This window comes from Moschus berezovskii, chromosome 1 (assembly GCF_049115385.1).
Source record: "Moschus berezovskii isolate FMDL1 chromosome 1, NW_MosBer_1.0, whole genome shotgun sequence".
NCBI lineage: Eukaryota > Metazoa > Chordata > Mammalia > Artiodactyla > Moschidae > Moschus > Moschus berezovskii.
Genome location: NC_142460.1, coordinates 67,535,983 through 67,550,497, shown reverse-complemented (window position 1 = coordinate 67,550,497; position 14,515 = coordinate 67,535,983). Strand labels below are relative to the sequence as shown.

Below are 14,515 nucleotides of genomic sequence, written 5' to 3'. Positions count from 1 at the left end.
TAATATATGAGAAACCCAAAATAAATCATATACATGTTACAATTTTTTATTAAGATAGAAATGGATCTTTACTTTTGAATTTCCTATCAATTTTGATCATCCTGGATTTTCCAAGAATCAGACGAAATTACTTATTTGGTTATTTTGCACAGATGTTTCTGGGGATTATTATATATAGCTGTGGGCCAGAGTTCTTTTGTTTTTTTAAATAAACATTTATTGAATATTAGCACACACATAGGAGGGGTTCCCTTGTGGCTCAGCAATAAAGAATCCACCTGTAAAGCAGAAAATTCAGGAGACGCAGGTGCACTTCCTGGGTCAGGAAGATCCCTTGGAGGAGGGCATGGCAATCCATTCCAGTATTCTTTACTGGAGAATCCCATGAACAGAGGGGCCTGGTGGGCTATCGTCCATGGGGTCACAAAGAGTCCAACACGACTAGAGCAATTGAGCACGCACAGACACACACACATAGAAAATGTACAGACCACGTGTTCACAAAATTACTGTATCTGACTAATCATCTTTCAGATGAAAAAGCAGAATATACTGGTATTCCCAGAGCTCTCCCCATGCCCTCTTCCCGTCACTACCTCTCCTTCTTTAAGGGAAGAAATGTTATTTTCCAATTAATGACTTAAAGTGTCATCTTTGTAATTTGTTATTAGGCATTCCTAAATGGTGTGGCAATGACAATATTTTTTTTTAAGTGAATGAGCTAACTTTTTGACTCATCAGGCTTTAGGCAGCCAAAATGTTTTAACCAACAAAAGATAGGAGCTTGAAAATACCTGCCATCCAGATTAGTGGCTTGTACAGCTGCAAATACTTTGGTTTTCAAAGGCAGTCCTATACTCGGGATAATTAACTGCTGATTGTAGGTCGAATCCTAATAATAAAAAGAAAAATAATCAACTAACCCATCATTGCCTTCCCAACAACAGCATGCTTACTTAAGACAATAATATCCTATTTAAAAAAAGAGAGGACAAGTCAACATAAATTTACTGAACCAACTCCGAAAAGGACCTAGTTAATCCTCTAGTTTTTGGCAGAACTGTTCTTAAATTATATCCAAGTAACAAACTCACTTCAATGCATAAATCTTTTCATGTCCATAGCTTATCATTTATGATGATAAACATTCAATGTATCTAAATTATATGCAATGGTTACTAGTAAGAGGTTAGTATTTAGTTTGGATAATATTCAACTATCATTATTCAGTTTATTTAAATTCATATTTCATTTATTTAAATTATATTAGTAGCTAATATTCAGTTTATTTAAATTATATTGCTTCAGTTTAAGCCCTTTGCTACTGGAGTTGTAAATCTTTATACTTTTAATAATCTCTCATTAACCCAAAGTCACTTATCTCACAATTTTAAATTACCATAATTTAACTGAAAACAACAAAAAAAGGGACCAATATGTTCTCCAAGTTGCCAAAAAATACATGCCATGGAATTCCTGTACTAGATAATGTGGTGAGGACTTAGAGAAGGGTGTCTCAGGACTTCATTTCTACCTTTTACCCTTAATTTAGACCAATTCTACAGAGCTTATTTACATAATTCCCCAATCTACAGTAGATTAAGGCAGCAAATTAAAAATTGATAGTAAAGAAAAGCAGGGGGGAAAATGAAGAATAAAGAAAAAAACTTCTCAAAATCTAAGTTGTCAAATCATTTAGCATGGAGCCAAATTATTTCCCCCAAATTTAGTAACTCTGAAGATAAAGTTATTTTGCAGCAAAGGGAAATATTTAATGAAATCTCAGTATCATCACACAAAGGCAGAATACAGAGCTCACTCTGTTTCAGAAGGCTGGGAAGAAACAACAGATACTGAAGTTTGAAACTTAAAGCAATAATAACTTGGAAGCTTCATTTTTGAAAGAGTTGCATTTATGTGGAACAGTTCATTCCCAAATGAAGCCTGATAAGTAAGGAATTATATGCTGTACTTATTTTCTATATTTCTGTGATAAATGATAACAGCTCCTCTAACCATTTCTCATAGGTAGTATTTTTAATTAATTATCTTCCTGGCTCTGTTTTCCAACTTCTTCAAGTTATACACACTTCATAGACTATTATGGCTCATTTATCTTGTACTTGCATCAGTATTATCCCAAAGGACCTCACTTCATTTTTGTACAAATATTATACTACAAATTCTTTTGTAAATGATATGATTCAGCTATGGTTTAATCTTAATTATCACCTTTTTCTCCTAAAATTCTTCTAAACAGTAGTATTTAGATTTTATTTTCTATAGTTGCCTTACTCCTGTTAGTAAATATTGTCCCTAAAATCAATTATATTTATTTTAGATTTTTTTCTTCAACTTTAAAAATAATTCATAATTACCATAGCCCAGTTTTAGAGTTACTCTGTTTCTTTATCTGCTCAGAAGACACTGTTCAGTTCAGTTCAGTTCAGTCGCTCAGTCGTGTCCAACTCTTTGCGACCCCATGAATCGCAGCATGCCAGACCTCCCTGTCCATCATCAACTCCCGGAGTTTACCCAAACTCATGTCCATCAAGTCGGTGATGCCATCCAGCCATCTCATTCTCTGTTGTCCCCTTCTCCTCCTGCCCCCAATCTCTCCCAGCATCAGGGTCTTTTCCAATGAGTCAACTCTTCGCATGAGGTGGCCAAATATTACTTAGGTGCAATTCAAATTCAAAATCATCCTCACTTAATTTCCACAGAGAAGACTAATCTATTTATACAGTGTAAGAATAAGGGCCAAGGTTAACTCGAGGTAAACTGCACATACTGAAATCACAAAATCAATAAATGTCATTATTTTTTACAAGTAAAATTTTCCTAAGTACATTCACTGAATCCCATAACACACAGAAATAATTGTACTGAATCCATATTCAGTACAACTTTTCCTTTTCAAATAGCTAACTGCAGAATAAGAGTAGTAGGTACATAACTTTTCATAATTCCCAAGGGTTAGAAATCAAAACCTTTGCATGTAAAATAGGAAAATATGGCCCCAAATGGTTGTAACATAATACTTAGTTTGAAATGCTGCAATAAAATCACATTTGGGTAGCTGAGTGTTAGAGTTCCAAACAAATATTAAATATAGTTTTGGATGAATTCATTACAGTATACCAAAGGTCTGTCTAGTTAAAATTACAGTTGTTTTTTTTTTTTCAGTAGTCATGTACAGATGTGAAAGTTGGACCAGAAAGAAGGCTGAGCACCAAAGAATTGATGCTTTCAAATGGTGGTGCTGGAGAAGACTCTCAAGAGTCCCTCGGAAAGCAAGAAGATCAAACCAGTCAACCCTAAAGGAAATCAACTCAAAATATTCATTGGAAAGATTGCTGCTGAAGTTGAAGCTCCAATACCTTGGCCACCTGATTTGAAGAACCGAGTCACTGAAAAGGACCCTGATGCTGGGAAAGATTGAGGGCAGGAAGAAGGGGGCGACAGAGGATGATGATTGGATGATATCACTAACTCTATGGACATGAATTTGATCAAACTCCAGGAGATAGTGAAGGACAGGGAACCCTGGCATGCTGCTGTCCATGGGGTTGCAAAGAGTCAGACATGACTTAGTGACTGAACAATAACAAAAATTCTTTTCCAGTATAAATTGCTAGTTTTTTTTAATATCCTGAAAGATGGCAAAATACTACAATGGTGCCAAGTTAAAAAACTAGTTTGAGGCAGTGAAATTCTTCTGTATGATACAATAATAATGGACATATGCTCAGTTTTCAAAACCCATAGGATATATAACATGAAGCATTAACCTAAATGTAAACTACAAAAATTACTTAATATATCAATATTGGTTCATAAATTATAACAAATATGCCACATGTCCCATAATGCAAGGTGTAAGTAATAAATTGTATGTAGGCCCTGCAGGTCTATAGGAATTCTCTGTATTTTCATATCAATTTTTCGATAAACCTAAAACTGCTCTTAAAAAATATTCTGCTGATTAAAAAAAGAAAACAAAACAAAACAAAAAAACAACTAGTTTGTAGGGAAGTGGTTGAATTTTATTAAATAACTGTTTAGTAAACAAATTTTAAATTTCAATATGTTAATTCAACCATTAGTAATATTGCAAATTGGTTAAAACTGAGAATGATTTTGGTACTATGTATTTTGTTTACAGTCATATCAAATAATTACCTTTTAACCATCAAATTAAAATCTTAGGTTATCATCAAATTATAGGCTTTTATTTGGCACTAAGATTCTAGGAACTCTTTGAAGGATCAGGTCTAGTTTAACAATAGGACTACTACACTATTTCTAATGATAAAGGAAAGAGCTTAATAGCAAAGCTCTCCTCAAGTCCAAACTTCTAAATTTTTATCTTTCTGCTTTTCTACAGAGAGAATAGCTTAATTGCACAGAAAATAGTGGTATTCTTAAATGTCATGTGAGTATATTTTTCACTCTTTTAAGATCAGGAATTCTCATCTTTGTTTCAGTCAATTGTAGCAAATAGTATTGAATCCAAGGCAATCATCACAATTCTACCTCAGGGAGATTACACATATAAATTAACAGATAGAAACTTTCCAATTTAAAAATATTGCTTACAACAATAATAAATATGTAGTCATACTGGGAATGAATATTGGCACATATTTGCTGAGTATTGTAAAACCAAGTATCTTGGCAGCTTCTCCTTGCAGAAGAAAGTTTAGAAATGACAGAAAGGCAATCTTCATTCCAGCACATTTTAATTTGTTGTTTAGAACTCTGTGGTGTCAGACTACAAACTTATAAACATGATTTTTTAAATGCCTTTGGAAAGTGTCCTACTACAATATTTATAGCTCATTATATGCAAAGTATAAAGCACTGACTTTTAAATCAGTTACATGAATTATAACTCAGTGCCATGATGACATGAATAATAATGTAAAAATCAGATTCATAATTTACAAAAATGTTGGTTGATATATTGAAAAATTGATATTTAAATCAGGCATTTAAAATGTATGAATAAAATTTTTAATCAACATGAAAATATCATTTGGGGGATTAATGTTAGAGTTATAAATAGAAATTCATATATTTTTCACATTTTGCTGCCACTGTCAATATTTATATGACAAAAGTTTAGACAATACTATGTGGTCAAACCCAAATTATTTCAGATATGACAGAATTGACAACAGTCAAAACCAACACTGGAAATGTTAACACACTGAACACTAAGTATCTTGCCTTCAAATGAAGTATCATTTGGACTTTTCCTATCTTTTTATAACAAATATATTTATTTCCAAAATCGTGACCCTGACTATGTTTACACACACACACAAATAAATATATATGTATAAATGTAGATAGACACTTGGAGTAACTACGCAGAATCACATATATGAAGTAAAATTTAAATCATTTATCAACTTCCGGAAAATAATGGAGCTGTTAGCATACCTTTATCACTAAGATATTTGGAAATGGTGGTGATGATGAATAAACATTACCAAAGTATAACAGGGTTAATATAACTTTTGATGGATTTTTATAGGAAAGCCATTCACATAAATGGCTCCTCAGAACAGTGAGAGAAAAAAATAACATCATTCAAGCGTCAACTTACGTTATAAAGGAGCAGGTTCAAAGTACTGACAAACGTACCATTGTTCTCCCTCACAGAAATGGCAGCTGAGGACCTAAAACAGATGAAGGAAAAGGAAGGCACTGATGAAATTTTTAAATTAACAGCTTCAGTCACACCTTGATGTTAGATTCAAGGCACCAAAACTCTTAAGCAATCATGACATAACTAGGTCTGGAATGGGCATATTGTTTAAATCACTGAACAGATAATCAAAAAGCAAGAGGGACGAAATAAAGGCAAACTGCTCTTTCTGATCTTTTCATTTATAAAGGAATCTTTTTTTTTACATTTTTATTACATATATGAGATTTGTAGGAAAAAATGTCATTCCAATAAAGTCTGAATCTAATGCGTATACATTTTCATCAATTCCATTTCTATACAAGCTTCACGAGACCAGCAATTTTGTTTTACTTTTTTCACTGTTAGAACTTTGCATGGTACATATTAGGTGTATCATAAATATTTGTTGAATAAAGAAAAAGTGAAAGTGAAGTAGGTCAGTCCTGTCCGACTCTTTGCAACCCCATGGACTGTAGCCCACCAGGCTCCTCCATCCATGGGATTTTCCAGGTAAGAATACTGGAGTGGGTTGCTATTTCCTTCTTCAAAAGTGAAAGTTGCTCAGTCCTGTCCGACTCTTTGTGACCCCATGGACTAGTTCTCCAGGCCAGAATACTGGAGTGGGTAGCTTTTTCCCTTCTCCAGCGGATCTTTCCTCCAAGGAATCGAGGATCTCCTGCATTGCAGGCATTCTTTACCAACTAAGCTATCAAGGAAGTCCCATTTAAATGAATGCATATCCATGTGCACTGAAGTTCAGGAATGAATTTAGTGAGGAAGTTGAGGGGAGCAGAGTGAAAGACTATGACCCATTTCTCTCTCCACCTGCTGCTTTTTGACTCAAGGCCTTTCTTTTCTTGTTTTCCACATCGAAATCTTGCTTTTGACCAAGTCATTTATCACAACTGTACCATTAAATTATCTATGAATATTTTTAAACTGAAGCAAAATGTGTCCTCCATGTTCCCTTGTGACTTAAACAAAAACTTTACTTTTGTGAGAGAAAACTCTACAGCTGAAGAGGAAAAGTTTTAATTTAATCACCCCATTTTGTCAAAAATATTTCACAAATCCATATGATTATATTGCAATATGGATGTAAACATGTCTTGGAGTGTGTGCTTTGGGAGTAATGAATGAATGTGGTAGTGGTTTAGTCACTAAGTTTGATATGACTTGGAGATCCCACGGACTATAGCCTGCCAAGTTCCTCTGTCCATGGAATTTCCCATGGCAACTGGAGAGGATTGCCATTTCCTCCTCCAGGGGATCTTCCTGACCCAGGGATTTTAAGCCTGCCTCTCCTGCTTGTCAGGCGAATTCTTTACCACTGAGCCACCTGGGAAGCCTCAATGAATGAATACCTGACTATAAACAAAAGGCAATGAATCCATGTCTGAAGTTCTCTGGCTGTGAGTGATACCACCCTTGCTGGGAATCATCAGCATCTGTGCAGGGGACGCCTCAGCAGGAGGCATGGAGACCTCAGATTCTGGGGCAGCAGTCCAACAGTGAGCACATACCCAAGCAGGACCCAACAATACGGTGACCAAATGATCTATGCCCTGGAAACATGACAGGTCCTCTAGACTGCATAAGCCCCCAGGGTTCTTGGGCAGTTCTAAAGGGAGCCAGGAGAACCAAAGGCAGATATTTGACTAACAGAAGCTGGTTTTAATTTAGGGAAAAGATTGAAACTGAACTGTTAATGTTCTTCAAAACAATAATCGTTATAGATGGATAAGTTCAGTTCAGTTCAGTCTCCCAGTCATGTCCAACCCTCTGCGACCCCATGAACCATAGCACGCCAGGCCTCCCTGTTCATCACCAGCTCCCAGAGTCCACCCAAACCCATGTCCATTGTGTCGGTGATGCCATCCAACCATCTCATCCTCTCCCATCCCTTTCTCCTCCTGCCCTCGATCTTTCTCAGCATCTGGGTCTTTTCAAATGAGTCAGCTCTCCGCATCACGTAGCCAAAGTATTGGAGTATCAGCTTCAACATCATTCCCTCCAATGAACACCCAGGACTGATCTCCTCTAGGATGGACTGGTTGGATCTCCTTGCAGTCCAAGGGACTCTCAAGAGTCTTCTCCAGCACCACAGTTCAAAAGCATCAATTCTTCAGCGCTCGGTTTTCTTTATCTCACATCCATACATGACTACTGGAAAAACCATAGCCTTAGGTAGATAGATACATAAGACTATATACAGTTTCCATTAGATTCAGTTTAACTTTCTCAACAAATCCTGCTATTAATATCTTTATAAGTTCCTCAAGGATAAAAATGACCAAAATATAAAGATAACATGAGAAAGTAAGAATAAAATGTGACTTACGAAGCAAGTTGGGTATTATTAACCAGGTATTCCAATGGATAACTACAGCTAAATTTGTAAAGAAGCCCAGGTAGATAGCTGATGATTGTTGGTGGGTCTGGAGTATCAATATATCCTGAAATATTTCCTATTTGTACTGAAGTTGCATTTCCGTAAGCACTGACTCCAGGAACTGTGGATACCTGTTAGAATTGTAGGTCAATCTCAATGATTAAATAGTTACTCATAAATCTAGGCATTTGATATGCAAAATAAAACATTAGATCTGATCATTTCCAGGGTCTGTTGCAACTATAACATGACATAATTTTGAAATTATACACACATAATTCTGTTATAAGTGATCATGTCTTTTTTTTCTCTCGTTGAGTTATTTAATTTTTTAATTAATTTTTATTGAAGTATAGTTGATTTACAATGTTAGTTTACAATGTGTTAGTTTCTGTGATACAGCAAAGTGAATCAATTATACATATATTTACTCTTCTTTAAATGTTATTCCCATGTAGATCATTGCAGAGTACTGAGTAGAGTTCCCTGTGCTATACAGTAGATTCTTATTAGTTATCTACCTTATATATAGTAGTATGCATATGTCAATCCCAATCTCCCAATTTTTCCCTCCCCTGCCACTTTCCCCCTTGGTAGCTATAAGTTTATTTTCTATATCTGCAACTCTATTTCTGTTTTGTACAAAAGTTCATTTGTAACATTTTTTTAGATTCAACATATAAGCAGTATCATATTTGTCTTTCTCTATCTGACTCATATGTTTCTTTTAAATAAATAAAGCTTCATATTACCAGAGATGGTATACTCATATTTCATAAATAAGAAAGGAGAGAAACTATATGTTACTTGTTGTGCAAGAGCAAGTAATTTGAAAATACTCACGGGTAAAGCCAAATTCCATGGCCTGGACTAAAAGCCCCCTGTTAATATGACTTGTCTTCGATGTTCGCTTCATGTGTCCAGGCTCCCATTCTTGGTTAGTAATGCCCCCGCATCACAGCCCTGGTTGCTCTAGCATTTGTGCATACTCCTGCCTCCTCTCTGGCCCTCTTCACCACAACATATTCTACTTCTCCCCTGGATTCCATCTTCCTTGGGAACTCCTCCCGACTGTCCTATACTTTCTGTCTCAGAGAAGCAGTCACAGTGCATGAGTGGTCTGACTCAGCACACCTCCATCCATAATCAGAGCTCTTTGCAGGCAGGGCACCCTCTAGGTCTTTTTTCCCTTTATCCCTTCAGCATAGCTCAGGGACACCAGCATCCTGGGACCCTTGAGATAAATTTTAAACAAATGAATGAAGGTCACAAATTTTCTGATGGTCGATCTCCCTAGGGGCTTCCTCTGTGGTACATGGAGATTCTCATTTCCTTTCAGGGCAATGGTTCACAGGGATGTTGAAGAGGGATCATGAACTCCTTGAATTTATATAAAAACATTGTCCATGTGTGTATTCTCTTGGGACTGATTAGTTTTCACTGGATTCTCCAATTCCACTAAAATTTAATAATCACCATTTAAGGAATTGTTAATATTTTTTTTACACTTAACACAAATGATTTTATTGTTGTTGTTCAGTTGCTAAGTCATGTCCAACTCTTTGTTACCCCATGGACTGCAACACACCAGGTTTTCCTGTCCTTCACTGTCTCCCAGAGTTTGCTCAAATTCATATCCATTGAGTTGTTGATGCTATCTAAGAATCTCATCCTCTGCCACTGATTTTATTACATGTTAATATCTTAATTTAAAAGTTAATATAAAATTCAAACACTTAAATTGAAATTTCGAATCTGAAATATCTAGAATAAGTCAAAGAAGGAAGACTTTCAAAAATTGAGGCCTTAAAATATGTTACCACAGTTATAGAAGCTTTTCAAGTCTATAACTAGATGAAGGTTTTTCTGATGAAATATTGTTTGTGTGAGGTTGACATCATACATGTGTTATTGGGAACCACTAGGCTCACAGTTGGGCTTCTTTGTAGCTCAGATGGTAAAGAATCCACCTGCAATGTGGGAGACCTGGGTTGGATTCCTGGGTTGGGAAGATCCCCTGGAAAAGAGCATGGCAACTCATTCCAGTATTCTTGCTTGAGAATCACCATGGACAGAGGAGCTTGGCAAGCTACAGTCCTTGGGGTTGCAAAGAGTCAGACATGACTGAGAGACTAAGCATAGCACAGCACAGGCTCATGGTTACATATTTTAACCTGGAGGTCAAGGATTTTGGATGAATCCTGTCTCTGATGATAGTATCAATATCTTAGAACACTCAGCTGGTAATGGCATACAGGAATGATTGCCTATTAGACTTCCTAGATGGCACTGGTAGTAAAGAATCTACCTGCCAATGCAGGGACATAAAAGACATGGCTTTGATCCCTGGATTGGGCAGATCCCTGGAGAAGGAAATGACAGTTCACCCCAGTATTCTTGCCTGGAAAATTCCATGGGCACAGGAGCCTGGCAGGCTACAGTCCAAGGGGCTGCAAAGAGTTGGATATGACTAAGTGACTCAGCACTAAGGTTATTATTGCCCAGGCTCTCTGTTCTCATGTGTGAATTACCAGGTAGAAGGTCATCACCTGAATACTTCTTTTATCAACAGTGATTACTAGCAGTATGTTTGTCAAAATTAAGGCTCTCCAGTGAGACAAACTATATATGGGCCTATGATCATTAAACTCTGAGAATTTTTAAATCATGGCAACATATTATTTGAGTCAGCACAGGCTATGTAATATTACAGTAACAATTCAACCCCTATATCTCAATATATTAACACAACAAAAGTTCACCTTTTGTTTATGCTACATGTCCAATGCAGTTTGGTGGAGAGGGTTCCATTCCAAGTGTTTACACAGTGTTTTTGCCTAATACTGGCAAATATTTCCTTGTAGCACTGCCATCTCAGCATGTGGCTTCTAGTACTGCTAAGACAGAAAATGCCAGAGCTAGCAGGTCATGTAGAGGCTTTTTGCTGTGTACATGTCAAGTCCAGTAACAGTCTACAGGACTGAACCAGTTACAAAACCCTCACTAACTGCAAAGGGGCTGGGAAGGGTAGCCTTCCCTGTGCTCATGGAGAACTAAAAATTCTGACATCAATAATGTTCTTGGCTGTCATAATACTGTTGAACTTCTCCCCCCATGTCAAATACAATATGATGATCAATTAATAGTCTAGCAGCTATTATGCAGACCTGTACCATTTAATTTTCAACAAAAGAATACACTTTATACATGGACCTAAGAGCACGTGGCAAAGCTGAACCAATTATCTAGCTGATTCATGAAAAGAACCAGAATCCTTAGGAAAAAATATTTTGATTCTAATCCATATGGTTTAGTAGTCTACTTTTAATTTTTCCCATATAGAACTGTCCTTGAAGCAGATACCAAAGCTGGTGATATCTAAGACAAAAATATAAACTAAGTAAATCTTCCTGTCTACACATTGCCTGCTTGACTGGCTAGCTAAACATGTAAATTCTATCTGTGAAAAAAAATATATGTGTGTACACACATACATTTACATTACAGGTTTTATACCAGACTTATTCAGTTTAAAAAAAAAAAACAACAAAGAAATGATACAAACACACACACACGCACACATACACACTTGGGTGCTTTGCCTGGCATTTCTTTGGAACTGTTCTTTTTTTTGGCAACAGGAAGCAGGATAAGACTGAAATGGAGAATAGGAAGCTCCCTGAAGCAGAGTCCTTGAGGGGAGGGGCTGTGCTGCTCCTCTCCACTTGGACTCCCTCCCTTCTTCCCTATTTCCCTCTCTCCCTTCCTTTCCCCCTCCCTCCCTCCCTCCACAAGGAAGCCTGGATGTGTAATAATCAACCTGCCTCACTTCCCCTCATTTTCCCTTAGGCCCACTTCATAACCTCTCTGCACACAACCAAGAGAGATGAATAAACGTTTTCAATAAAAAGAGTCAACAATACTCAAGCTGTATATTTGGAACAGGTCATGGGCACAATATTATAACTACCCTCTGAGAAAAGATAAAGGAGATTCAAAGAAATCTCTTTTTCCTGTCTCCTATCTCCCATCAAGTCTTAAAAGCCCTGCCCTTAGAATAATCAAGCTTTCCCCCTTAGTCCCAAACAATAACTTATAAAGAGAAAAAGCCAATCTTTCCTTCTTTACTGGCCTAAGTGGACATGTTCAGTGAATCTTCTTTTTGTCTTTGCTGCTGCTGCTGCTAAGTCGCTTCAGTCGTGTCCGACTCTGTGCGACCCCATAGAAGGCAGCCCACCAGGCTCCCCCAACCCTGGGATTCTCCAGGCAAGAACACTGGAGTGGGTTGTCATTTCCTTCTCCAATGCATGAAAGTGAAAAGTGAAAGTGAAGTCGCTCAGTCGTATCTGACTCTTAGGGACCCATAGCCTGCAGCCCACCAGGCTCCTCTGTCCATGGGATTTTCCAGGCAAGAGTACTGAAGTGGGGTGCCATTGCCTTCTCCATTTTGTCTTTGCTAGGATTAACCAATAAGACTATATTTAAACAAGCAAAAGGAAAAACTGTTTTAAATAAATTTTAGCCTAACACCCCCACCAAATCACAATTATCTTTTACTTCAATTAATTTTTAATTCCCAGGAGAGTGACTGCATGTTACAATTCTATTTGGGGTATTCAATACATGCATAAATAAATGAATAGTGTAGATAAGTGGTTCTCATTCAAACTGGAAATATCTGAAGTGGTGTTTTAATTTTCACAATGACCAGATGGAGCATGTTGCAGGGATTTCATACGTAAGATTGGGTATGATAAACATTTTTAAATACAAAGGATAGATCCACAGTATGGAGAAACTCATGCTGGAAATGCTAACAGCCCTCTTTTACAAAACAGTGATGTGGCTCATTCAGTGGTAAACAGGATACCTAGAAGATTCTAAGTTTCTCATTTGATATTCCATCTTTCTTCCTGAATGAGTTCACTAAGAAATAATAGGCCAAGTGATTCACTGCCAAACTCACTGGAATATAAAAGATACTTCCATAAAAAGCATGAGGAACACAGCTAATGAAAAACTGTAGAGAAATACTCCTCAATGTCGCTCATACAAAATAATGCTGGTTAGAGTAGCACAGTTAATCTCAGGCCCCTCAACCACCAGCTACAATAAAGAAAACCACTACTGGAAAATGAAATCATACAGTTGGGAGCAGAAGCCTCAAACAGGCAAAGGAAAATGGTTTGTTCAGTTTTATTGGGGTTTTGTTTTTAAAAGATATATTGGGTTTCTGACTATTTCATGATATGGGGAGTTTTGGGTTTTGTGTTTTTTTTTTTTAGTTATGATCCCCAAACCTAGCACATAGTTTCACTCTAATCTTACCACTAAATTGTTTCCACAGCCCTCCAAGGTGCTGAGATTGATGATGAAAATGACCACAGCAGGAAAGGTGTTGTTATTGATGAACCCCCTGCAGTGGGAATCCCCATGCCTTCCGTTCAGTGCCAGGTCTGCTTCAGAATAACCGGAGAAAAGAACTGTGCAAAAATTAATCTTCATTGTAATGGCCTGGACCCCACAGTAGACGTTGATGTCTCTTTCAGCTGAAATAAAAAATATAAAAAACAAACAAGTCACAAAAGCATAGCATAGGGTCCAAGAATAACTAACATCCTCTGAGGTATTTTCACCCCCTCTGTCTGTTTAACTGGCTCATATACTTGAACACACCATAATCCAATGTGAAAGTATTAAGGAAAATACCCAGTAAAAGCAGTCATTGACTTTGTTATTTCCGGAGAGATCTTCGCTTGTAGATATTATATTTCATCTCCGTTTCCTTGTGCTTGGCATACAGTGGATGCGCATTAAATGTTCGTCAAGTGGTATAAAATGATTGTTGGAGAATTGAGTGAAAAAAATCAGGTCACGAGGAAACTCAGAAGAAAGGAACTGAATTATTTAGAACACGTCTAGAGTAGCGAGACTCACTACAGATGATGCATTTTCCCAAGTGTACGGAAGAAATCTATCCTAAGCCAAATTGTTGTGCACCTTGGTGTTTTGTAACCCATCTTATCCAGGATATAGAAACAGAAGCCTTCCATCCAGATTGTTTTATTTACTAAGCTACGCTGGAAAGAAAGAAAATGAAAACTAATCTGTTGATATTTCATTCCGAAATGCATAGTCAACCCTAAAAAAATTTTCCAGTGTCTATGACTGAATAAAAGCAATGAACTCAGCATTAAAATATAAGACAGATTTGCAGATTTCCATGATTCCATGAGTTATCAGTGATAGGATCCATTCCAGGTCTATAGAGGTGAGCAGGCATGCCTACACACACACACGCACACACACACACATACACACACAACATTTTCATATATCTATTTAGTTATTTTTCTACATGTAGTGAAGAAAATATATGTAAAAAAAGGTGAATTCAATTGCTGCTAGGTAATTTCGCAGTGGCA

General features: G+C 36.9%; 1 protein-coding gene across 1 annotated transcript in view; it reads right to left on the bottom strand.

The window, feature by feature from the left end:
• ZPLD1 (zona pellucida like domain containing 1) overlaps window positions 1–14,515 on the bottom strand; it is a 47,258-nt gene that overhangs the window by 13,618 nt on the left and 19,125 nt on the right. The window contains exons 3-6 of the mRNA XM_055417510.2: window positions 13,419–13,639; window positions 8,040–8,221; window positions 5,615–5,687; window positions 795–892 (exon numbers count right to left, since the gene is read on the bottom strand). Of these exons, the coding sequence (XP_055273485.1) occupies window positions 795–892; window positions 5,615–5,687; window positions 8,040–8,221; window positions 13,419–13,639 (574 nt within the window). The remainder of the gene's footprint in view (window positions 1–794; window positions 893–5,614; window positions 5,688–8,039; window positions 8,222–13,418; window positions 13,640–14,515) is intronic.